At 55.4% G+C, this 24,570-nt stretch overlaps 2 protein-coding genes and 1 long non-coding RNA gene across 12 annotated transcripts in view; 1 reads left to right on the forward strand and 2 right to left on the reverse strand.

The window, feature by feature from the left end:
- Positions 1-4,351: 4,351 nt before the first annotated feature.
- Positions 4,352-8,191, reverse strand: LOC113619653 (uncharacterized). Its single transcript, XR_003432485.1, has 2 exons — positions 8,014-8,191; positions 4,352-4,866 (listed from the first exon to the last, which is right to left on the reverse strand). It is a non-coding gene; the product is annotated as an uncharacterized LOC113619653 (long non-coding RNA).
- A 141-nt stretch (positions 8,192-8,332) lies between these two features.
- Positions 8,333-14,839, forward strand: PTGES2 (prostaglandin E synthase 2). Of its 3 annotated transcripts, XM_027104734.1 has the most exons (7): positions 8,333-9,438; positions 10,623-10,820; positions 11,494-11,552; positions 11,924-12,073; positions 12,341-12,541; positions 12,879-12,996; positions 13,464-14,839. In XM_027104734.1, exons 1-7 carry the CDS (start codon positions 9,169-9,171, stop codon positions 13,584-13,586), a joined length of 1,119 nt encoding a protein of 372 aa, XP_026960535.1. In that variant the 5' UTR covers positions 8,333-9,168; the 3' UTR covers positions 13,587-14,839. The 3 variants fall into 3 exon arrangements, with proteins under 3 accessions (XP_026960535.1, XP_026960536.1, XP_026960533.1); XM_027104732.1 differs by lacking the exon at positions 13,464-14,839 and having other exon boundaries at positions 8,334-9,438; positions 12,879-13,457; XM_027104735.1 differs by lacking the exons at positions 12,341-12,541; positions 13,464-14,839 and having other exon boundaries at positions 12,879-13,457.
- A 7,630-nt stretch (positions 14,840-22,469) lies between these two features.
- SLC25A25 (solute carrier family 25 member 25) overlaps positions 22,470-24,570 on the reverse strand; it is a 32,930-nt gene continuing 30,829 nt past the window's right edge. For 5 of the 8 annotated variants that reach the window (XM_027104724.1, XM_027104726.1, XM_027104730.1 and 2 more), the window contains one exon: positions 24,024-24,538. In XM_027104724.1, the coding sequence (XP_026960525.1) occupies positions 24,354-24,538 (185 nt within the window). In that variant the 3' untranslated portion in view covers positions 24,024-24,353. Of the gene's footprint in view, positions 24,539-24,570 lie in introns of all 8 variants that reach the window. The other 3 variants (XM_027104725.1, XM_027104727.1, XM_027104729.1) reach the window with 3 other exon arrangements.

Consider the following 24,570-nt stretch of genomic DNA (forward strand, 5'->3'; position numbering starts at 1 on the left):
CACTTGCAGGTTCACACTGCCCAGAGCTGGGAGCAGTTCCTGGACTCCAGGGCTTCAGAAAGTTCTGCACTGCACTCGTGGCGCCATGTGGGGCACCCCAGGTGCTTGTTTGACTCCCCTTGGCCCCTCTCTTTGTTTCCACTGTGGCCCCTGGGCTGGTCTTACAGGCCACCCCTGCCGGCTTTCCCCGCTATCTCTCTAGGAGCTGCAGACGTCCTGAGTGAGGCCACAACAAGCCACAGGCCGCAACAAGCCACACAGGAGTCTTGGGGCCAGGCCCCTCTTGGGAGAAGCCAGGGCTGGACCTTCCAAGTCCTGCTCTGGGTCTCTTTAGCAACGGCAGGAACTTAAAAATCATCCACACGTGGCTCTCTGTGGCAAGAAGCCAGGAGAACGGTGGCTGCTCTGAATCTGTTCTGGCAGGTGCTCTCCCCCTCCACGGGCCCCAGAGGAGAAGCTCCCCAGGGACTGCAGTGGCCTGACTCCCATGGAAGGACCCAGGCCTCATCCCTGGTCTAATCCAATCAGGAAGGCAGTCAAATGCTCTCTGACAGCTTTTGCATCTCAGGAATCCACTCTAACCGCCTGGACTTGTTTCTGGAAGCTTGGGAGCAGTGTTCAGCCCAGCCTGGGATGTTTGGGGCAAAAGCACCCCTCTCTCCCCTACTTGAAGGGCTGAGCAGGAGGTCCCCGGGGCAGGGGCGACTAGGCTCCTGGGGGCCAGGGCGACACCTGGGAGCAGCCTACAGGCAAGGTGCCCCCAGGAGGCCAGCTGTGGCGACAGCAACTCTTGGGGTCCACAGATAGGCCCTCCTTGGCCACTGCGGGTCCAAACACCCAGAAGAACGAAGGACTGTTCAGTGTGAGGTGCCTGCTCCTCCAGAGATTTGGCTTGAGTCTTAGGTTTCCAGAAGCAGCTTTCCAACCCCCATCGCTCAGCTCTCAGCCAGGGCTCACTGGAGGATCTCCTGATTCCCGCCCTTTCCACCTACCAGAAAGCCTACCTGTGGCAAAGCTTAGAAAGGCAGCTGCGGACTTCCCTGGTGGCGCAGTGGTTAAGAATCCGCCTGCCAATGTAGGGGACACGGGTTCGAGCCCTAGTCCGGGAATGTCCCACATGCCACGGAGCAACTAAGCCCGTGCGCCACAACTACTGAGCCCGCATGTCACAACTGCTGCAGCCCGCGTGCCTCGAGCCCGTGCTCCACAACAAGAGAAGCCACCGCAATGAGAAGCCCGTGCACCGCAATGAAGAGTAGCCCCCGCTCGCCGCAACTGGAGAAAGCCCACGCACAGCAAAGAAGACCCAATGCAGCCAAAAAATAAATTAATTAATAAATTAATTTTAAAAAAGAATAAAAGAGAAAAAGAAAGGCAGCTGCTTCTGACACCCCCCACAAGACACCCACTGGATTCCTCCCTCTGGGGAAATCCTTAGGGTCTACCGGGCAGCAGCAGCATGAGGTCTGGGGCCAGGCCCTTGTCCTGCTTCTGGTCCTTGGGTGCCTGGCCCATGCATGCATGCCCCTTAGATGGGTGCTCCTGCCTTTCACTCCAGGGCTTGGACTGCCATGCAGGCAAGAGGGCCTGTGATGATTACAAGGGGTCCAGGGGACTGGAGGCCACTGCTCTGAGCAGGGTCTGCAGGGGGCACCAGGCATCCAGCCGGCGGTGGGTGGATGCTGGGCTCCGGGGGAGTTGGGCAGGGGTCGCTGTTTCCATAGGCCTCTGCCTGGTATGTGGCCCTGACACTCAGCAAGACCTGCTCCTTCCTGCTCTGCACCCGTCCTGCCACGACCAAGACTGTGACAGTGGGGACAAGGTCAGGCTCCAAAGGGGCAGTGTGTCCATTTTCATAAGGAGAAGGGGCCGACCTGGGCCAGTGGACAGTGGGGCGAGGGGCCGGGAGCCTGGTGCAGGGAGCAGAGGAGAGTAAAACTCTGAGAACACCCATTGAAGCCTTGGGCCTGGCCACTGCCCCTCTGTAGTCCAATTCTCAGGGGGACAAGGTAGGGGCCGGGGGGAGGTGTGAGTTTCTGGGGACCTTGGGCTGGAGGGAGGACCACCCCCTTCCCTCTTCTCATGACTCTCAGAATCACCTCAGGGGTGCGAACCCTCTACAGAGGTGTGACAGGCAGGCTGAGGACGCAGGGCATAGGTATAGGTGCTCCCTCTGGGCCCAGAGTCCCTCAACCCTCAGATGGGCACTGGCCTCCCCCAGGGTCAGTGCAGCCCGAGTGCTCTCCCTAGGAGCCAACCTGGGTCTGCCAGGATTGAGTGACCCATGGCTCCTTGGTCTCTACCCATACCTCTGGGGCCCCCTGTCCTGGGATACTGCTACGAACTGAATGTTTGTGTCCCCCCAGAATTCATGTTGAAATCCTAACCCACAATGCAATGGTATTAGGAGGGGCGCCTTTGGGAGGTAATTAGGTCATGAGAGTGGAGCCCTCGTGAATGGGATTAGTGTCCTTATAAGTGACCCCAGAGAGCTCCTCGCCCCTTCCACCATGTGCAGACCCTGTGAGAAGATGGCTGTCTGTGAACCAGGAAATGGGTGGAAATGGGCCCCCACCAGACACCGAATCTTCTAGTGCCTTAATCTTGGACTTCACAGACTCTAAAACTGTAAGAATTAAATTTCTGTTGTTGGGACTTCCCTGGTGGCGCAGTGGTTAAGAATCCATCTGCCAGTGTGGGGTACACGGGTTCGATCCCTGGTCCGGGAAGATCCCACATGCCATGGAGCAACTAAGCCCGTGCGCCACAACTACTGAGCCTGCGCTCTAGAGCCCGTGAGCCACAGCTACTGACTCCTAAATCCTAAACTTCTAAGCTTGCTCTTTTTGTCCCTAAATTGCCACATTTCCTATCCATTCCTAATCCCCCATCTTCCTAGAAGTGTCATGTTTCTAAATCTCCTAGATAATCTTCATTCCTGGTCAACCTTTAAAAAAAAAGTTTAGTTTTTTTTAAAGTTTAGCTTTCTGAAAAGAAAATTGATTTCACTTGTTCAGAGCCTTCCTGAAAGACTGGGCTAAGAAAACATCCCAAATATTCTGTCCACTTTCACAGAGTGAAACCATACACTGACAGATTTCCCATCATTTCCCTCTCCTAAAGAGTTACTAAAGGATCTTTTAGGCCTCCTGGACTATTAAAACTATGCTAGGGCCTCTAGTTTGCACAGCTGGCGCGTGGAAGCCTTGCCCTTCTCCCACTGTCTGCTCTTCATCCTCCCTTCCAATGTTCCCCTTCCTACATGGCTGAAGGTTCTCACAGGTTCCCAGTGCACACCAAGTGTTTCCTCCGAGTGTGTGCTGTATTAGGTGGGAGAGGGGGGAGAGGCCCGTCCAGAGGGCCTTGCCGGTATTCCAGGGCCGCAGGGTCCCTCCCTTCCGTGATCAGAGCCCTGCCCTTTTTACCTCCTAATTATCCCCACTAGGAGCAGGGAGCTGCTTCCTCCAGCTCCTGCCTAGTGAGGCTATTTTGGAGAATTGATGTGGAAGGTGGAGGGCTGACTTCTGGTCTTGGAGCTCGTGGACTGGAGTCAGACTACTGCCAAGAGAAGTCAAAAGGCGAGGGATGGTCAAGATTGGCCCCTGCTGGCGAGGAGAGAAAGGGAGGCTATCGGGAAGATAGGGCTGTTGCTCTGAAGGGTAGGCACGGAGGGGTGCCCAGTCTTCCTGTGGCCTGAGTGGACCTTGGGGAGTACACCTTGGGGAGGACTCATGTGAAAAGCAATCCTGGTGAACAGCAGTCTAGAAACTCTGAAGGGCCCTCCCTCCACCAGACAACCAGATCTAGCATGAAATAGACTCTTAACGCCCTGCTGGGCTCACAATAAACAAGGGACACGCATGGCTTTGAGGGTGTGTTTTAGAATAACTAGAAAGCCTGCAGAGTCATGAGCAAGGCGTCCAAAATAAAAATTTATAAAATAAACCACAGAATAACTTCAAAGAAAACAGAAGGAAGGAGAAAATGAAGTTAAGAGAAGAAATTAATGAATTAGAAAGACACAATAGGAATATCAAAGCCAAAAGTTGACTCTTGGAAAAGACTTATAATTTAGATAGAAATTTAGAAAAATTTCTCAAAACAGAAAGATATAAGGCACAAATAAACAGAAGTAAAAGAAGGATATAACTATAGATTCTATAGACATTAAATGGATAGGTAAATGTTACGGGTAATGAAATGGGAAATTTCCCAGTAAATTGTAATTTACCCAAAGGGATTCAATCTGAGCTGCCCTATAGCCACGACAGAAATCGAATCAATCATTAACAAACCTTCCCACAAATACCAGACGAGCAATATAAACTAAGCATGTTCAGAGTACACAATCTGACAAGTTTTTAAAAATAAACGTTTAATTTTAAAATAGTTTTAGTTACAGAAAAATTGTGAAAAGAGCTCCCATATACCCTGCACTCAGTTTCCTGTATTATTAACATCTTATATTAGTTTGATACATTTGTTACAATTAACAAACCATCAATGATACTTTATTAACCAAAGTCCATGCTTTATTCAGATTTCCTTGGTTTGTACATAATGCCCTTTTTCCTGTTCCAAGATCCCACATTACATTTAGTTGTCACGTCTCTCTTTTTTTTTTTAACATCTTTGTTGGAGTATAACTGTTTTACAATGGTGTGTTAGTTTCTGCTTCACAACAAAGTGAATCAGCTATGCATATACATACATTGTCACGTCCCTTTAGGTTTCTTTCGGCTTTGACAGTTTCTCAGATTTTCCTTGGTTCTGATGACCTTGACAGTCTGGAGAAGCGCTGCTCAGGTATTGTGCAGAACGTACCTCTCGGGATTTGTAGGGTGTTTTCCTCATGGTTAGACTGGGCTTATGGGTTTTGGGGGAGAAAGAGTGCAGAGGTCAAGTGCCATTTTTGCATCACATCCTATCGAGGGCACATACTGTCAACATGACTGATCAATGTTGATGTTGACCTTGGTCACCTGGCTGGGGGGTGACTGTCAGGTTTCTCCATTGCAGTTACCCTTCTTCCCCCTTCCCACACTGTCCTCTTGGGAAGAAAGTCACTCTGCACAGCCCACACCTAAGGAGGGTGGAGTTTTGCTCCACATCCTTGAGGGCAGGATGTCTACACAAATTATTTGGAATTCTTCTCTACGAGAGATTTGTATCTTCTCCCCCCTTTACTTATTAATTCAATCATTTATTTATATCAGAATGGGCTCATGAATATTTATTGTATACGTTGGGTTATAATCCAATACTACTTTATTTTGTTGATCAAATTGTTCCAACTTTGGCCATTGGAGCTCCGAAGTCCTTTGTTTTATATATATACATTTACTTATTTTTAATTTATTTTATTTTTGGCTACATTGGGTCTTTGTTGCTGTGCACAGGCTTTCTCTAGTTGCAGTGAGTGGGGGGCTACTCTTCTTTGCAGTGCACGGGCTTCTCATGGCAGTGGCTTCTCTTGTCGCAGAGCACGGGCTCTAGGTGCACGGGCTTCAGTAGTTGTGGCTCGCAGGCTACAGTAGTTGTGGCTCGCGGGCTCTAGAGCGCAGGCTCAGTAGTTGTGGCGCATGGGCTTAGTCGCTCAGCGGCATGTGGGATCTTCCCGGACCAGGGCTCGAACCTGTGCATTGGCAGGCGGATTCTTAATCACTATGCCACCAGGGAAGCCCTCTGAAGTCCTTTTGACATACCGCTTTCATTGTAATTTTCGCGCAATTTGTTATGACATATATAAATACCCATGGAACCACCACCACAATCAAGACAGTGAACATACTCATCACCCCCCAAAACCCCTCATACCCCTTCCCTCCTGCTCCTCGTCATCACACACCCCCTACCCCACTCCCAGGCAACCCCCAGGCTGCTTTCTCACCATAAATTAGTTTGCATTTTCTAGTTGTATATAAGTGGAACCAAATAGTACATATGCTTTATTGCCTGGCCTCTTTCATTCAGCACAATTATTTTGAGATTCATCTCTTCAGTAGGTTTTGGGTGAGATGAAGGGGCAGTGGGACATTTGGGTAGAACCCACTGGGGTGTTAGAGAGGGGCGAGTGCTGGGGTCAGGAGGAGTGGCAGAGCAGGGGCTGGGCAGTCATGGAGGGTGAAGCGGTTGGCAGGACTCTTGGGTTCTCCCTTGACGACGGAGGCAGGAGCAGAAAAGGTGAAAATGGTTAGGTGGGAAAGATAGTCAATTGGGTGATTATGCCAGGATGAGGGTGGGGTGCCTGTGGGACATCCCAGCTGACCCAGAGGCAACTGTAAACCCAGGCTAGGGTTGACCTGAAACCATAGGCTGGGCATTCACGACACAGATGGTAACAGAAACCAGGGTAGGGAAGACGTGGCCGAGGCCACGTGTATGGGGCCTAGTGGGTCCAAGAATGAACCCTGAAGAACCCAACTCTTAAGAGGCAGGGCTGGGGCTTCCCTGGTGGCGCAGTGGTTAAGAATCTGCCTGCCAATGCAGGGGACACAGGTTCGAGCCCTGGTCCGGGAAGATCCCACGTGCTGCGGAGCAACTAAGCCCATGTGCCACAACTACTGAGCCTGTGGTCTAGAGCCTGCGAGCCACAACTACTGAAGCCCGCGAGCCACAACTACTGAAGCCTGCGCACCTAGAGCCCATGATCTGCAACAAGAGAAGCCACTGCAATGAGTAGCCTGTGCACCACAAGGAAGAGTAACCCCTGCTTGCCACAACTAGAGAAAACCCACATGCAGCAAAAATAAATAAATAAATACATTTATTAAAAAAAAAAAAAAGAGGCAGGGCCGCATAAGAGAGGGTGAAGGAAAACAAGGAGGGTGAGGTCACGGACTCAGAGGGACATGTGCCCAAGAGACTGGCTAGTAGGGTAACATACCAATGGGAGGTCACAGAAGCTACAGCCTAGAATGGGGCTCCTGGGCTGGCACGATCTGGGCTATGCCTGGACAGAGGCTCTGTCCTCTCTCCCGTGTGAGAACCCTGGGTCTTGGCCACCTGTCCCCAGATGTCCCATAGCAACAGGGAACAGCACAGCTACCCCTAGGGTTTGCTCAGACTTGGGCCTAGGGATCCATCCAGCTCAGCCACAGACAGAAGGTTCCTGTCTGGAAAGAACTAAAGAAGAGGCCGTATAGGGACCCAGGGCAGTGAGCATCGGCTGGCAGGTCAAGACACGTGGGCCTGCCCTTACGTCCTGCCCAATCTTGGCCAGGAAGACAAAGTGAGAATTTGCCAAGTATTTTGGTGGAGGATTGGGTTATTGGGTTTCCTTTCTGTATTTGGCAAAGATGGAGCAAGCTGCCAGGTAGGCAAAAAATAGGGGTCTCTAAAACACCCCAGCCTCACTAGCCTCCAGACTCTCCCCATTCATTTCCGCATTTAATTCTGACAGATCTCATTGCAGGAAACACTAACCATTATTGTTATTTTACAGATGGGGAAACTGAGGCTGCAGAAGGGGAGAAGGGAGCTAATGGTTCTCTCTCCTTCCCCCCTACCTCCACCCCCTGCAGTGCTGTGTAGGCAACAGGCCGCTTTGTAAGCAAGTCACATTCGCCAGGGCTCCAGGCCACACCAGCAAAGGTGCCTGGGGTTGCTGACTCAGCAGGGCGGCACGCCCACCCAGATAGCCCCTCCTGCCAAGCCAAGAAGGTCCACTCCCGGCCCCGGCCCCTTAGGAGTCTCCGTCTCCACATGGGCTGAAAGAAGTGTCTGGAGCAAATCCCAGCCCCAAAGGGCGAGTGACCTGAAGCGGCCTCAGTTTCCCCATCTGTAAAACGGGGCCTGTCGCCCACAGTTCTCGAAGGCTGCGGTTTCCAGGGACCCGCTCGCAGGTGCTCGTCCCAAACCCCCGGAGGGCGCTTGCTGCTCCGGAACCACCCTGGGGCGGGGGGATGGGAGGGCTCTGCGGTTCCTTCCCGGTCCCTATCCCGGCCCCGATTCCCCTTCCCAGGAGGGCACCCCAGAGAAAGCAAAGTCGTTTCAGCAGCCCCCCTGGGTCACCTGCTTCCTCGAAGCCGTCGTCCTCGCCTTCCGGGCCCGCCTCCACCGGCATGCCCAGGTCCCCGTTGGGGCCCGACATTGTGGGCTCGGGCGCCGCAAGGGCAGCGCGAAGACGGGACACAGCGATTGTAGCACAGAAAGCCGGCACAGGGCGGAAGGTGGAGGTGATGGGTGGAACTCGGGACCAGCTGGGCTGAACGCCACAACTGAACGCGCCCGGGCCCCGCCCCCACCCGCTGTGAGACTCCGCCCCACGTCCCGCCCCACTCAGAGCCTGGTCCCTGTCGCAGCCCAGCTCTTGCGACTCACCCCGGGAGCGAAGCTTTGTGCCCGCCTGGCCTTCAGACTCCGCATCGCCCCGCCCACAATCTGTCCAGCCTTCAGATCCCCATCCACTCCTCGAGCCCCACCCATCTCCCGGGCGCCGGGAGGGGCCATCCCGGGGCTGCCCGCCGAGAAGCCTAGGTAGTTGAGCCTCGGGCCCTCAGTTTGGGCCAAGGAGCCCGACAGAGGGGCGGGAGGGCTTGGAATCCCCACTCCGCCCTATCCTGCCGCTGGGCACCTGCGGGTCGGCTACTCGGCGCCTTCGGGTGGGCGAAATAAATACGAGACACGTGGTTTCTAAGGCCCCCTGTGTGTATGGAAAATTTTATGGTTCGGGCCACAGAAGAAACGGTGCAGCGGTGCGGGAGGGCAGAAAAAGCCCGATTCGAGGATTCCCACCTATTGTGGGTCGGGCTGGGCCGTTTCTGCGACTCTCCTGGACCCGACGCCGTGACGCTTTCCCTGATAGTCTGAAGGGTTCACTCTCTTTCGATTGGGTGCTTATTACGGATGACGCTGACGGCCACATGGCGAGCTACGTGGCCGAGTTCCTGCGTTCGTCTCCGGGTCACCACCGAGACCAGTTACATCTACACTTTAGAAGCCGGGGCATTTAGCAGACATCCCTAGGTGTGTTTCTTCGGCTCTGACGGATGTGTGGAACTGGGCTCCGAGGACTCACGCCCAGTCCCACGAGAGCTGGCCCTCCCCACTCGGCATCACTGTCACTCCGGCAACCTGCAGGGCGCCGGAGACCTGCTCCTTTAAGAGGAGCCTGAGCCCGGGCCATCTTTGTTTCTCGCGCCCTCCCGCTGCGCCGGCGGAGCAAACATGGCCCACGCTGTGCGGGCGCTGTGGCCCGGCGGGCTCGCTCTGACCTGGAGGCTGGGCGGTCGTCCCGCGCTGGGACTTCCCGCGCAGAGCCGGGCCGGCTTAACCGGGGCGGCGGGAGGCCCGGGCCCCGCCGCCACCACCCGCAAGGGGGGCGCACGGCTCCTGGGGGCGGCGGCGCTGGCCCTGGGAGGAGCCCTGGGGCTGTACCACACTGCACGGTGGCACCTGCGCGCCCAGAACCTCCGTGCCGACCTCTCAGCCGCGCAGGTAAGCCCGGGTCGGACCAAGCCTTGGGTAGGGGCGTTCGGGTCAGCGCCGAACTTCGGGACTTCTGGGAACCGGCGGTGTCAGGAATCGCCTCCTCCGTCCGCTCTTAACCTTGGACCAGTGACTTGGTTTTAAGCCCTCGAGCCCTCAGCGTCCTCATCTGTGAAATGGGGCGCTACTGATGCCTGCTGACTAGAATTCTCGTTGTTTCAAAGTCGTTTTTCTAACGTGTTTTAAGACTTTTTGATGGAAAGATTTGGAGATCACTGAAAAGGGAAAGCCTCTTGTACAGTGGATGGCTTTACAAACATTTTATCGTGTCCCTGCCACTGTCTCCAAATCCCGAGGTTGTGTATTTATTAGTACTGTTATTAGTATTTTTACGGAACTGATGACCCTTAGACTCCAGGCCCTGAGACACGGAGGAACAAGGGTATGTCCCCCAAGCCGGGTGGTGGCCCAGCTGCCCTTGCGATGCTTTGTACACAGCACCAGCACCCCCCACACACACACCCCCACAGGCGCTCCTTTCCTGAACCCATGGGAACAGGAACGGTAGATGGGGAGTGGAATTCCGTGTCTGCCTGCCCGCCCACCTCCATGGCCCAGCCTCAGTCTCTCATCTCTGAACAATGGGGGAGCGGTACTGCAGCTGTGGCTTTCAAACATGAATATGCTGCGAGCTCTCGTGAGGCTCTCCTGCTCTATGCAGGCCAGTGGCCCCGATATAACGCTCCCCTCTTGTAGATTTGAGGTAGACCCCGCTCGGAAACGCTGGGCTCTGCCTCCACACCCCTTGAAGGGGTCGGGGTGGGCACTCCCAAGTTGAAACAGTTGCATCTGGGGGGGCACACCTGGCGATGTCTGAAGTTCCCTTGGGACAGGAAGGAGAGGAGAGATGTCTGTCTAGCGTTGGACAGAGATGAGAAGATTCCTCCTACACAGAACAGACTTTCTACCTGGGGAGCCCACTGGATGGGCGCTTGGCTGTCCACTGCAGGAGCCTGCTGCCCACCTCCCTTCACCTCCCTTTCTCCCTGTCACCCATCCCGCATTTCTCCTGAAGTTCTCAGGTCATCCTAGAAAACTCTCCTGGGAAACTTTTGCTTGGGGGTGGGGCCTGGACCTGGGGGCGGGGCCTGGGCACCGGGCCTCAGAAGCGCCCTCCTCTGCTCCTCATCCAGCTCTCCCTGTCCAGCCGCCTGCAGCTGACTCTGTACCAGTACAAAACGTGTCCCTTCTGCAGCAAGGTCCGCGCCTTCCTCGACTTCCACGCCCTGCCCTACCAGGTGGTGGAGGTGAACCCTGTGCGCAGGGCCGAGATCAAGTTCTCCTCCTACAGGAAGGTGCCCATCCTGTTGGCCCAGGAAGGAGACAGCTTGGTGAGCCTTGGGGAGCTCCCTCCCTGCCCCGTTGTCCAGGCTTGTCCTGAGCTGGGCCCTGCCCTGCAGCCCTGGAAGGAACTTGGGCTCTCCGGGCCTCAGCTGGGGCTTATGAACCCGTGAGTCTAAGGGAGGCAGAGGACCACAGAGCTTAACAACGTGGCTTCTGAGGTCAGGGTGGACTGGGTTCAAGGTGGAGCTCTGTCACTCACTGGCTGTGTGACTTGGGGCTAGTCACTTAGCCCCTCTGGGTTTGCTTCGTTAATCAACGGAGAACCATACTCTCCAGGGTGTAGGGCTTGGCTCCTAGTACGTAGCTTCTGAGTCTTCCCGGCCCCTCAGTGCCCAGGAGGCCAAGCGGGTGAGTGGGCGGGGCTCAGATCCTGGGTCCTCCCCACATTCTCCTCCCCATTAGCCACATTTGGGTCTCCCTGACTCGGGACAGGCTTCCCTGAGGGCAGGGAGTGGGTCCTGGGGGAAGGGAAAGCTCAGTGGGCATCGATTTTAGGGGTGAACCTCCAGGGACAGACAAACAATGCCCAGGTTCCACACGACCAGCTTCTGCAGAGTGCTTGGGTGTCAGGATTAAGAGCCCCTAGTGATCCTGCCAGTGGCCAGTCAGCTAGTACCCCCCGCCCCCCACAGTCTTGATCTAAACCATCCTCTTCTCCAGCAACAACTGAACGACTCCTCTGTCATCATCAGTGCCCTCAAGACCTACCTGGTGTCGGGGTAAGGAGCCCCTGAGGCCCAGGCTGGCGCTGCATCTCATCCTGTCTCCTATCTCAGGGAGGCCTCCCCTAGGTTCCTGCATGGGAGTGGGGTGGAGCTGCTGCTTAGATTTCCAGGATGGGCCACGGGCATCACTCTGAGACTCCCCCTTCTTCTGTGCATCTCCCTCTGTTGGGGAAGTGCTTCTGGTATCTGCCCCAAGTCCCTCTTGCTGCAGGACCTCCTGTGTCACCCACAGGAGGGTGGGAAAGCTTTTGTGGGTCAGTCCTGGGGCTGGATCAGGCTGGGGTAGATATTCATCCCGAGGAGGTGAGGGCTGAGTCTCCTGGAGGAAGAGGGAGTCAGGGTGAGGCTCTGGATATCTCCCAAAGGCAGCCCCTCGAAGACATCATCACCTACTACCCACCCATGAAGGCTGTGAACGACCAGGGCAAGGAGGTGACCGAATTCTGCAACAAGTACTGGCTCATGCTGGATGAGAAGGAGGCCCAGCGGATGTATGGTGGGAAGGAGGCCAGGACGTGAGTGGGGCCGGGGCCGGCCCTGGGGATGTGGGGAGGGGCTGGTCTTCCCCAGAGGGGACCAGGCTGCGCGAGATGCTGTGAGCCAGGAGCAGCATGGGAGACCACGAGGGCTGGGGCTGAGCCACGGGCGTGACTGACTCTCCTGAGGACCTCCTGCTTCCGTCCGTACACTGGGCTGTCGAGATAGTGCGTCTGCTCCCTCAGCTCCCAGGCCCTGGCTCAGGGAGCCCACCTGGCCCACCTTCTGTCCCCCCTTGCCCGCAGGGAGGAGATGAAGTGGCGGCAGTGGGCAGACGACTGGCTGGTGCACCTCATCTCCCCCAATGTGTACCGCACGCCGACCGAAGCCTTGGCCTCCTTTGACTACATTGTCAAGGAGGGCAATTTCGGGACCGTGGAGGGCGCCATGGCCAAGTACATGGGCGCAGCTGCCATGTACTTCATCAGCAAGCGGCTCAAGAGCAGGTGACGGTGCACACGTGTGTGTGTGCGCTCGTGTGTGCGCGTGCGCTCATGTGCGCGTGCACCTGGGGGCCTGCCCTCCCCAAGTCCCCAGCGTTAGCCAAGCTGAGACTCAAACCCAGAACCCCTGATTGCCTCCCCCAGCCCAGGGCAAGCAGGGCTGGCCTGGGAGTCCAGAGCTGGGTCTCTGCCTTATACCTTCCTCTGTTTTCCTCTCCATGGTTGGGTCTCTTGTCCTGCTCCACCCGCCGAAGTAGCCTTGGCCCCTGGGCCTTCTCACTCCCCCCACCTGGGCCAGGTTTCGGAGTTCCCCTGATGGACTTCCCCCATTCCTACCCAGGCACCGCCTCCAGGACGACGTGCGTGAAGATCTCTACGAGGCTGCCAACAAGTGGGTGGCAGCTGTGGGCAAAGACCGGCCCTTCATGGGGGGCCAGAGGCCGAACCTGGCTGATCTGGTGAGTGTGGTGGTGTCAGAGGGTGCACAGACCAAAGGGTCTGTCCTTGGGGTGGGGGAGGCCCAGGCAGGCAATACCTACGTCTCACAGCTCCTCCATCCCAGAGGCATCTGCCTCCACTGGTTGTCAAGGGCTTAAGGAAAACCAGTGCTCCAGGCTTCTGCCCAGCAAGATTCCTGGGACAGTGTCTTGTTGGCCTGACTTCAATGCCAATCCTTGAAGCAGTCCTACAGCCAGGGTAGAATATGTTGATTGCAAGGCTCTGGTCTTGGAGCGAGTGGTGGGGTCCGCTCTTCCCGAATCCTACAGCCAACCCACACGCTTCATTCAAAGTCCTGCATGCAAAATTGGCCCGTCAGTGGGTCACGGGGCTCCCTGAACGGGGAGGTGATGGGCCCAGGGCACACACCGGGCAGAGGGCGGGGCAGGCATGGACACCCCCTCTGTACCCGCCCCCCCTCCCCCAGGCAGTGTACGGTGTGCTGCGTGTGATGGAGGGTCTGGAGGCCTTCGACGACCTGATGCGTCACACTCACATCCAGCCCTGGTACCTGCGGGTGGAGAAGGCCATCGCTGAGGCCCCCCAGTGAACTGAGCATCCCTGCCGGGAGGAGGGAGGGAACAGTGGAAGACACCGGCTGTGGGGGACCAGGGCCGCTGGGCCAGCACCTGCTGATGCTGTGATACAGTGCAGCAGGGGACAGGATCATTCGACCTCTTGCCCACCCACCCTAACTGCCCCCTCGCTTCTAACACTGGACGTCTGCTGGAGCCCTGGGGCGCTGGGGGACAAAGCCCAGGCTCAGTTTCCATTCACAAATGTACCCCCGCCCCCCGGGGCATGGAAGGCTACCTCCCTCACCAGCTGGACCCCTTCCTGGGCCTCCCTGCTCTTTAGCCTTCTCTGGGGCTCTCAAGGCTGCCTTGTTTACACCCCGTGGGTGGGAATCAGGTTGGGCTCCTGCCCTGGGCAAGGGAAGTAGGAACCATCTGGTTTGGGGAGGCCCCATCCCTGGCTCCCCCTGGTTTCTGCTCTTCCCAGGTGTCCCCAGGACTGTGTGTCATGTTCACAATAAAGAAAAGGTTTGCTGCTCCCCGCGTGGCGGCACCATAGTGGAGGTCCGCAGCCAGTAAATACCGTTTGTCCAGTGCTTACTAAGTGTCAGGCCTGGGTGAAAGGCTCAGTGGGCTTTGTGTCCCATAACCCCTGGGACACGGACATGGGATGTGCAGCAGGGAGGTGCAGAGATGGCCCAGGGTGCAGGTCCAGTTCTGCTCCCCACTGACCGTGGGGCTCTGGGCAGGGGCACCCCTCTCGGCCTGAGTCTCCTCATCTGTCAGATGGGCACAATGGTGGTCCCCACCTCAAGGGGAAGTTGTGAGGGCTTGATGACAGGATACAGGTCACGTGTGCAGAAGGGTGCCTGGTGCAGCAGGGGCCGGGGTTGTTCCAGTCTTGCTCTGGAGACCAGGAGACGAGGGTGCAGAGGACACAGTGCCTTCCAGGGGCCCCTCTGGCAGCACAGAGCCACCCAGGGCTTCATATCCCAGGCCTGGCATTTCACGGTGGGGGGTGGGGGTGGGGGGGACGCTGGGACAGGGGGCTATAGAGAGAAGCGGTTCTGGGAACGAGGCAGGGCTGTGGGGTCCCTGTTCCCCTGGTTTCAGCAGATGAGGGGCACACTGGTCTGCTGAGGTGGCCCTGCAGAGGCCCGACAGGCAGCCAGTGAGCTGAATTCTACCTCCCGGGCCCTCCCTACTGTGCAGTGACTGGGCAACCCTCTCAGGAGAGTTTAAATTTTTTCTTTGTTAATTTTTTTTAAAAAAAATTATTTTATCTATTTGTTTTTGGCTGCGTTGGGTCTTCGTTGCTGCGCACGGGCTTTTCTCTAGTTGCGGCGAGCGGGGACCACTCTTCGTTGTGATGCACAGGCTTCTCATTGCGGTGGCTTCTCTTGTTGCAGAGCATGGACTCTAGGCCCGTGGGGTTCAGTAGTTGTGGCACACAGGCTCAGTAGTTGTGGCTCGCGGGCTGTAGAGCGCAGGCTCAGTAGTTGTGGTGCACGGGCTTAGTTGTTCCGTGGCATGTGGGATCTTCCCAGACCAGGGGTCAAACCCGTGTCTCCTGCATTGGCAGACGGATTCTTAACCACTGTGCCACCAGGGAAGCCCTGTTAATTTTTTTAAAACATAAAAACAATTCATGGTCTTTGGGGACTTCCCTGGCAGTCCAGTGGTTAAGACTCCATGCTCCTAATGCAGGGGGCACGGGTTCGATTCCTGGTCGGGGAACTAAGATCTCACAAGTTGCACGGCATGGCCAAAAAAAAAAAAAAAAAAATTCATGGTTTTTGTATTAGCAAACATTCAAATAAGGTAGAAGCGACAAGCACTCTGGAGGCAGACAGTGTCATTTTGGGAGCAGTGGCCTCAGCTTCTGCAGGGCTGTCTGCCACCTGCTTGTTTTTGTTCCCATGGCGAGCATCTGTCCTTGTCACCGTGTCACACTGGCTGGGTCTTCATGGCTGCAGAGTGCTCCTTCCTCTGGGAGGAAGGAGAGAAGCTGAGGCCTGAGGCCACACCAGTCTGTGGGTTGAGGAGCCGTGGAAGCTGCCTCCATGGGGCCCACAGGTGTTGAGGTCTCCCGAGTCACCGCTGTGTCCAGGATGCAGTTCCCCCTTCATTGATCGGCCTTTAAGTCCCAAGGCGCCTTTGCTCCAAGGACCTGCGTTGGCCTGTGGACCCCAGAGCCTCCCTCAGCGGGGCAGGCACTAGGCCAGGAGCACCTCGGGGCTGCATCCCTGCCCCCCTCCCCACTTTGCCTGCTCTTCACAGACAGGCTTTTCCTTGTCACCCCCCAGGGTTACTTGGTGCTTTCCAGCTGCTCAAGGAGGCCGACTCGCCTTTCTCTGTCTCAATCCCAAATTCCCCAAAGGGAGCATTTGATGTGACCTGCTTGGGATGAGGCGTCTACCTTCAGTCCATGGCACCATGGCCTGGGGAGGGTCTCACGTCCCACAGTCCCACCCTGTGCTTCCTGCCCTTTCTGCTCCCTGCTAAATCCAGTGATCATGTCTTCCTCTTGAGGCCTGGTCTGGCGAAGGAGGTGCCAGGGGCAGGCCAGACCCCAGCTACTCATCACCACCCCTCTCCTTGTTTTCACAGAGATGTTTTCTTCTGTTTTTGCATTTCTCAGAGGAGGATATGGTTGATGGCAGAGCCATGCCAGGGATAGGGGCCTCACTCCTGACTGGGGCTTTATCCCTGGGGCTGCAGCAGGCAGAGAGGAGCCTGCTCACACCCTCCTCACCCACCTCCACTAAATGGTCACCTTGATGAAAAGTCACCTTGATGAAAAGGACTGTGCTAACTAGACCCATTCCCTGTGACGGGCTGGAGAATGGCCAGTCAATGCAAGGCCACCACGGGGCACTGAGTCCTGCTTCTCTCACGGAGTATTTCCCCCAGAGGTGACAACCTTGCCTCAGTTACCTTTTCCCATAACCAGCAGAGGGCGGTAGAGGATGCAAAAGCCCTGTAGGGGATGGCCACAAGACCTGGTGCTGCCACCTCGTGGCCAATTCTGGGATCGCACCTTTGGGCCATCTTCATTTTCCAGGGACCCTATTTGCCCATCTGTAAAATGGGTTTAGCATGCAAAGTGCTGAAGATGGGTAGGTAGGAAGAGTCACACCTTTCAGGGGAAAAGGCCGCAAGCTAGGAACCCTTGCCCCATCTTGGTAATGCTTAGATTATGGCTTGTGCCTGTGGGCATTGGTAGCAGCAGAAGGCCTGAAGTGGGAACTCTGCAATTGTTTGCTGTGACCTTGGGCAAGCCCCATCCTTGCCCATCCGTGGGCAAGCTCTCGGAGGTCAGTTACCCTTCATGGGGTTGTTGAAATCAGGGATGGGAAGGTTGCACAAAGTTGATGTGCATTGTTGATGTGTGAGGGGTGTTTTTCTGCAGCCGGTGGGGTCTGCTGTCTCTTCTCAGAACACACTCCCTGCTGTTTCCTGCTGGGCTCCTGGAGTTCACGGCCAAGTGCTCCAGGAAGTAAGAAGGGAAGAGAGCCGTGAGAATGGCGAGATCCCTCCTCCCTGGGAGTCAGGGAGGGCTCCCTCAGAAGAGCAAGCCACAGCAGGGGCTTTAAGGATTAGGATTCTGGTTCACTATTTTTGTTAGATTATTAAATTTAAAATTTTCATTTTGATTATGCAAGTAATTGTTCATTGTGCATAAATAGAGCTTGTGGATAAGCAAAAAGATACCAGTTATTCACAGACCCATCACTGAGATTTAAAAATTTAAATATCAAAAATTTAAAAAGTTTTGAGACTTCCCTGGCAGTCCAGTGGTTAAGACTCCGTGCTCTCAATGCAGGGGGCACAGGTTCAATCCCTGGTCGGGGAACTAAGATCCCACAAGCTGCGCGGCGTAGCCAAAAAAAAAAAAAGTTTTTTTTTTGGAGAATAGCCTTCTAGTTATTTTTTATGTATCTGCATATAGTGTGTATGTATATATATATATATATATATATATATACACACACACATAAAATATTTTATATTTATATATATAATTTATATTTTATGTACAATATTTATATCTAACAGTTAAATGGGGCCTATTTTGTGGCAAGCACCACTTTAAGCACTTTATACATATTACCTCATTTAATCCTTTCAACATCCCTATGAGGTAAGTACAAATATTCCCATTTTACAGATGAGGAAGCTGAGGCATCAGAAAGGTTAAATGAATTGCCTGGTGTCACACAGTAAATGGCACAGGCAGGATTTGAACCCAGATCTCCTGGCTCCAGAGTCGATGATCTTAATCACAATGTCACATTACTTCTCTCTCTCTCTAGATACATATTTTTTGAAATAAAAATTCAGATCACACAGTAGCTCCTGAATCACATTCCAGATCAGTAACTGTTCTCCCTCACCATTTCTAATGACTTCCACAGTATGCCATGCTCCACTGGATGACTCTTCCCTAATTTTTTTAACCAGTCCAATGGGAAGGATGTGGACGGGCAGAAGTGTCTAATGGGGAACAGACGTGGTAGTGGGGGGATGGTGTGGTGTGGGCTGAATAATGGCCCCCAAATATATCCAGGTCCTAATCCCTGGAACCTGGGAACGTTACCTTATGTGGTAAAGACACTCTGTAGGTGTGATTAAATTAATGATTTTGAGATGGAGAGATTTTCCTGGATTATCCAGATGAGCCCTAAATGTAATCACAGTCTCTTTATAAGAGGGAGGCTGAGGGAGGTTTGACTAAAGAAGAGGAGACGTGAGAACAGAAGTGAGAGGTTGGAATGACGCCAGGAAGAGGTCGAGAGCCAAGGAAAGCAGCCAGCCTCCAGAAGCCAGAAGAGGCAAGGAAATGAATTCTCCTTGAGAGCTTCTGGAAGGAACCAGCCCTGTGGGACGCCTTGATTTCGGCTCAGGTGAGATTGATTTTGGATTTCTGGCCTCTAGAACTGTAAAGGAATAAATGTGTGTGTGTGTGTGTGTGTGTGTGTGTGTGTGTGTTTCGCTGTGCCACGCGGCATGCGGGATCTTAGTTCCCTGACCAGGGATCGAACCCGTGTCCCCTGCAATGGAAGCACGGAGTCTTAACCACTGGACTACCAGGGAAGTCCTGCTTTTGTGTTGTTTTAAGATGCCACGTTTGTGATGATTTGTAGCAGCAGCCGTAGGACACTAATACAAATGGTACAGACCAGTGTAGTCAGGGAAGAGAAGCGGCTACAGGGAGCCAGGTGACCTGGGGGCAAGTCCCTTGCCCTGTGTCAGTTTCCTCCTCCCTAAAATGAGGGGCAGGGGTTGGGCTCTTTGGTGCAGCAGGGGACCCCCAACCCTGGCAGGCGTGGGTGGAGCCAGCTCATGGGGCTTTCACAGCTGCCGTGGGGAGATAATGTTTGGTCCCTTTGTGCCGCTCCCCCGCCAGCCTCTGTGTTATGGGACGCTGACAGCAGGAGAGGCCTTAGGCTTGCCTGGCCCCTGGGGGCTGGGGTGGGCCTCTGGCCTTCTTGTTTCCTTCCTGCACTCCTGCATCACTCCCCTCCTGCTGGCCTTCCCACCCAGCACTGGCCAGCCTCTCCAGCCACTATAACTGGGACTCGCTGGTCTGCTCTTGCTTCATGGCCCTGGAGGGCAGGGACCAAGGTCCACGCCTGGGCAGAGGGGCCCGGCAGGCAGGCTGTTCCTCTTCTCACCCTTCCCCTACATTCCAACCTGCCCAGACCAGCAAGATGCGGACTGGGGACAGCGTGGCCAGAGCTGAGGTTGAGAACAGGGCTTCAGAGTCAGCAAAAGTGGTTTGAATCCCGGCTCAACACGTGCCCTTTTCTGGGGGGTGGGGGGACGCTATGGCTTGTGGGATCTTAGTTCCCTGAACAGGGATCGAACCCGGGCCCTCAGCATTGAGAGTGAGAAGTCCTAACCACTGGACCGCCAGGGAATTCCCAACATTTGCCCTTTGTATGAACCGGAGGAGTCCCTTCCGGCTCTGAGCTGTAAGGCAAATATTGTGCCCATCTTGCTCGTGAGGAAACTGAGGCTCAGAGAGGCATGAGATTTGCCCAGGATCACGCCACCAGGTGCCAGGATTCAAGCACAGGCCTGCCCCACTTTTCTCCGGCTCTCTGTGGCCTCCTGGCCAGGAGAGCAGCCAGACGCCAGGTGTCACCTACCTGAGGTGAGGCAAGGAGCACCTGCCCCTCAGTGAAGGTCCCTGCAGGTGGGTCGTGGCGTGGTTCCAGGCCGCCGGGCCTGCTCTGGGGGCAGGGGCCCCAACAGAACCCATGGCATCTTCACCCCCCAAGCATGCAGCGGGAGTGGGGTCCTCTGACCTGCCTTCGAGGACGCGTCACCTGCTCACCGTGAGGCCTTGGGCGAGTCCCTTCCCCTCCTGGAGTCTTAGTTTCTGCCTCTGTAAAATGGGGACATGGCGGCAGCAGCACTTGTGCCCTGTGTTTGCAGAGCCCCAGCTGGCGCGCAGCGATGGCGCTCCCATGACTAAGAGATGAGAAGGTCTGGCTTCAGAAAGGAAGCACGAAGAGGATGGGCCAGATCCCACGGTGGGAGCTGCCCCCACCCCCATCCCATGCCAGAAATCCCAGGCCTCCTCACCCCGGGAAGGAGGGAGGGGGGACTGGAATGAAAAGCATTTAGGGGAAATCACTCTGTGAGTTTGGAATCCAGGATGGGGCAGGGGAGCTGCGAGATAAAACTCTTTATTAAGGACCAGCCATTTCCGTTTCCTGTCCCATTTCAACTTTCCAGCAGCCCTCCCAGGCTCGTCTGGAGGTAGGACGGAGGTCTGAAATGCGTCTGGCTGGGCTAAAATCAGGGTTGTCAGCAGGGGAGCGTTCCTTCCGCAGGCTCTCCAGGACTTGGTCCTTGCCTTTTCCAGTTTCTAGAAGCCGCAGCATTCCTTGACTCGGGCCTCCTTCCTCCATCTTCAAAGCCAGCGACCTCGGGCTGAGTCCTCGCCCGCCTCCCCGCCTCTCCCTGCCTCTGTCTCCCACGTGGCAGGATCTTGTGACTCCATTGGATCCCCCTGGATAATCCAGGCTACTCTCCCTATTTTAAGGTCAGCTGATTAGCAACCTTAATTCCATCCGTGACCTTAATTAGCCTTCGCCATGCCACCTAATTCACAGGTGGTGGGGGTTACGACGTGGCTGTCTTTGGGAGGGGGTATAGTTCTGCTTCCCACACCATAGAACATTTGGATGGGTTTTATCCGATTAGTAACTATTCGTTAAGCATGTAGTGGGTGCCGGGCACCTACTGGGAGCAGCAGTGAGAAAGCCAGCCGGTACTCCCACCCTCTAGTTAGCGGGGAGAAGTGCAAGGGAGAAGAACAAACGGCGTGGAACAGGGCTGCCATAGGAAGCAGGGTGGCCAGCGACAGCCTCTGTAAGAAAGTGACATTTAATTAAAGACCGGAAGGAGGGATGAAGGAACAAAGGAGGGAGGTTGGCTTGGTGACACATCAAGTGTCACCCACCTCAGAGCACCTCCCAAAATTAACTTCTGTGCTGGAGAAGCCCCACTCCCAGCTGGAAGGAACTGAGGACCTGGGAACCTGGGACCCGGCCACCGTCCCAAGGAGAAGCCTGGACGGGGGCGGGCGGGGGTGGGGCGGGGACGACCAGCTTGACAAGACCCAACCAATGGTTGGGAAATGGTTTATGCCTGTTACCCTGGTAACAAGCTGACGCAAGTGGCATATTTGTTTCCTGTGGCTGCCATGAACTTGGATGGCCGCAAACAATAGAAATGAATTCTCTCACAGTTCAGGAGGCCAGAAGCCAGAAATCCAGGTGCCAGCAGGGTTGGTTCCTTCTGGAGGGTCTGAGGGAGAAATCGTTCCTGCCTCCCCCCTCGCTTCAGGTGGCTGCCTGCAATCCTATTTTTTTTGGCCGCACCCGAGGCTTGCGGGGTCTTAGTTCCCTGACCAGGGCTCGAACCCGCACCCCCTGCAGTGGAAGCATGGAGTCTTAACCACTGGACCACCAGGGAAGTCCCAATCCTTGGCATTTTCTGACATGTCGATGCATCACTCCAACCTCTGCCTCTGTCCTCACGTGGCCTTCTCCCTGCGTGGCGCTCTCTTGCCTGTCCAGATTTCCCTCTTTTATAAAGACACCAGTCATTGGACTTAGGGCCCACCCTCACCCAGGATGACCCCATCTTGGCTTGATTACATCTGCAAAAACCCTACTTCCAAATCAAGCAACGTCTGAGCTTCCCAGTGGACAAGAATTTTGGGGAGACACTTGAACCCAGCACAAGTGGTATATGCGTTTCACGCAAGGGCACACTTCTGTGTCTCCCTACAGCCTCTGAATGCCAGAGTCCCCTGGCACGTTCCCCAGGCTGCTTCATACAGTGCCCCACCAGCCAGCGGCACCAAGGGCTGTCCGTGGGGGGATGGGGACGGGGGTGTCGAGTTATTTAATGAACATTTCATTGAGCACTCTGTGCACTGGGCACTGCTAGAGGTGCAACTGCAGACACATTCCCTGTTCCCAGAAGGCGGATAATGTCCAGGGGGGCCCTCCAGCATCTCTACGTCAGAAGGATGGGTAGGAACCAAATCTGAGGCTGGGGAGGGGCACCCAGTGAAGTGAAGAGAGGCACAGTGGTGTCTGGAGGTGCTTCAAGCAGCAGACGAGGGGTCAGCTCGGCTCGACATGGGCTGAATCAGCTGAGGGCTGAGGAAGGACCAGACTCACTATCCCCTGGGGCACTGGAGACCTGTCAGAGCACCCCAAACACAATGAGCATCCATTCTGAAGAGGGGGTGCGTCCAGAAGCCCAGAGCGGGTAGCTACGCTGAGGGGTAGCTTTCTCACGTTCTCTCATGAGAAAAAGGGATTTGTATTCTAACACGTAAACAGCCCCATGCCGCCCAAGCCCAGGTCAGGAAAACCACGGCTCCATCATCAGCTCTGAAACAACTTTATTAGAAGGCTGTTTTAAATGACAACTTCCAATTCTTTCTTAATTTGCTTTGTCACCAATTCCAGTTATAACTCTATTTATATATAACAATAAATCTTGCATTGATCTTTGCATCCTATTTAAATTGTCCTCATCAGGCCGTTCTGGTGAATGGAAGTGTGGCTGTGCAGTTGCACGCTGACCAGCATTACTGAGCAGGGGTAGCGGGGGGCCCAGGACAGAGGGGGCCCGCTTCACAGGTACGGGTGGGGAGCCGGCCGCCCTCTCCTCTGGCCCCCACCCCAAACTCACAGTGATAGGCACCTCACTGCCTTGTCTTTCAAAAAGGGTGAATAAAGAAATCCCTCCCAGTCTAAGAAATGATTTGGACTTCCATCCTGAACAGGGTTGAGATTTCCCCCCCTCTTCCTGGCCCCTGATCAAACCCTCAGATCCTAAGGCTTCCTAGGTGCTGGCCCTGCCCTGACCCGCCGAAGGACCGTCTCTCCGTGATCAGGGCCCTTCTGCCTTCTTGCCTTTCTTCTGTCGCCAGTTCCGAAAGAAATTTCTTTGGACAGACATGGTGCAGCAGCGAGAAGGGTCACTGCCACGGCCCCCTCCTTCCTCTTCCCACCCCACCTCACAGGTGTTGGGAAGGTGCAGTCAACCAGGAACATAAATATGAATAAAAAATGAACTTGAGAATGACAGGCTATTAATTAAACACATCTATAAAAATAGTTAGGACATAACTCTGTTCAAATAAATACAAAATAAATAGGCTCCCAGCAGTGTGATACGTTGCGTCAGTGGAATGTGAGGCTGGTCCCGCTTTGCCCCAGTTGGGATTGGACACGAATCCCCGGGGCGCCAGAAACAGACTTTAATGCGGTCGGCCGAGCCACTGGCTCTCCTTCTCTTCTCCCTGGAAGAGCAGAACTTGTACTTTTGTCCGGCTTGTCTTTCTGAACAAAACCCTTTTTCCAACAATACATAATTAAGGCCTTGATCACCTTTTCCTTCTCTCACCAGGGCGTGCAGACTCAGGGCAGAAACTGCCCTTACTGCTTCAACACAATGCCCACTGCCCTCATGCCGGCGGGAAGGGAGAGGGAGTTAGTTCTGAGCTGGTGCCAGTCCTGCCAGGGGCCGGGGCCCGCTCGGAGCCCCACAAGCCCCCCAGCAGCAGGGAGCAGAGGCCCTCTGGTCCCAGGACCCATGAAGCCATGCGCCAGGACGCCAGGCAGCCTTGCCCTCGTCACGCACACGGGCATCCAGGTGCCCGTCTGCGGGGCAGCTCAGAAGCCAGACTCCTCCCTCTTCCCTGCCAGTGGCTGCGCTGCCGGTTGGGAAGTCGGCCTTAGGTCAGGTAGAACCACCCTTCCCCACGGACTGGGCGGAGAGGAGCAGCGTGGCGGGGGGGAGTGGGCTGCGGGCCCTCCTCCTACCATTTAAAACAGCAGCAAGGAAGGAAGCAAGGTGGGCCCGGGGAGGACGCTCAGCAGGCCCGAAGGCGCCCCGCGCCAATGGTCTGGCTGCGAGGACGCGATGGAAGAACGAAGCCAGCCTCCCAGCCCAGCTATTCGGCAGGCAGCACAGGAAATGTCCTGTCTCCACGCACGCGAGCCTGTGTCCTGCTGAGCCCTGGACCCTGAGGAACACCCACAGGTCTTCCCTGGAATGGACCCGAGGGTCAGCCAGGGTCAGCAGGACAGACCCAGCGGGCCTGCCGGCTCTGCCCCCACCCCTGCAGGTGCGTCCCAGGGTCTTCACAGCTTGGCTTAAGTCAGCTTAGTGTTGGCACATTCACAGAATGAGATGGCTACACATCCCGGGGCTGCAGGCCCAGGATCAGCGAGTCCGCGGGCAGGCTGGCCTCCCTCCCGTCACCGCGACTGCACGCCCAGGGTGATCTTCAGGTTCTCGTACACCACGTAGCTGATGCTCACGGCCGGAATCACCTTCATGAAGTTGGGGGCCAGCCCCCGGTACAGGCCGAAGGCCCCCTCGGTCCGCAGGATCTGTCTGAAGAGGCTGCTCATGGTCACCTCCGGGGCGCCCTCAATGGAGGCTGCAGGGAGCGAGGTCGCCCGTCAGGGGCCT

The sequence above is a fragment of the Aethalodelphis obliquidens genome, unplaced genomic scaffold (assembly GCF_003676395.1).
Source record: "Aethalodelphis obliquidens isolate GAN/ISIS:26980383/991018 unplaced genomic scaffold, ASM367639v1 scaffold7, whole genome shotgun sequence".
Taxonomy (NCBI): Eukaryota; Metazoa; Chordata; class Mammalia; order Artiodactyla; family Delphinidae; genus Aethalodelphis; species Aethalodelphis obliquidens.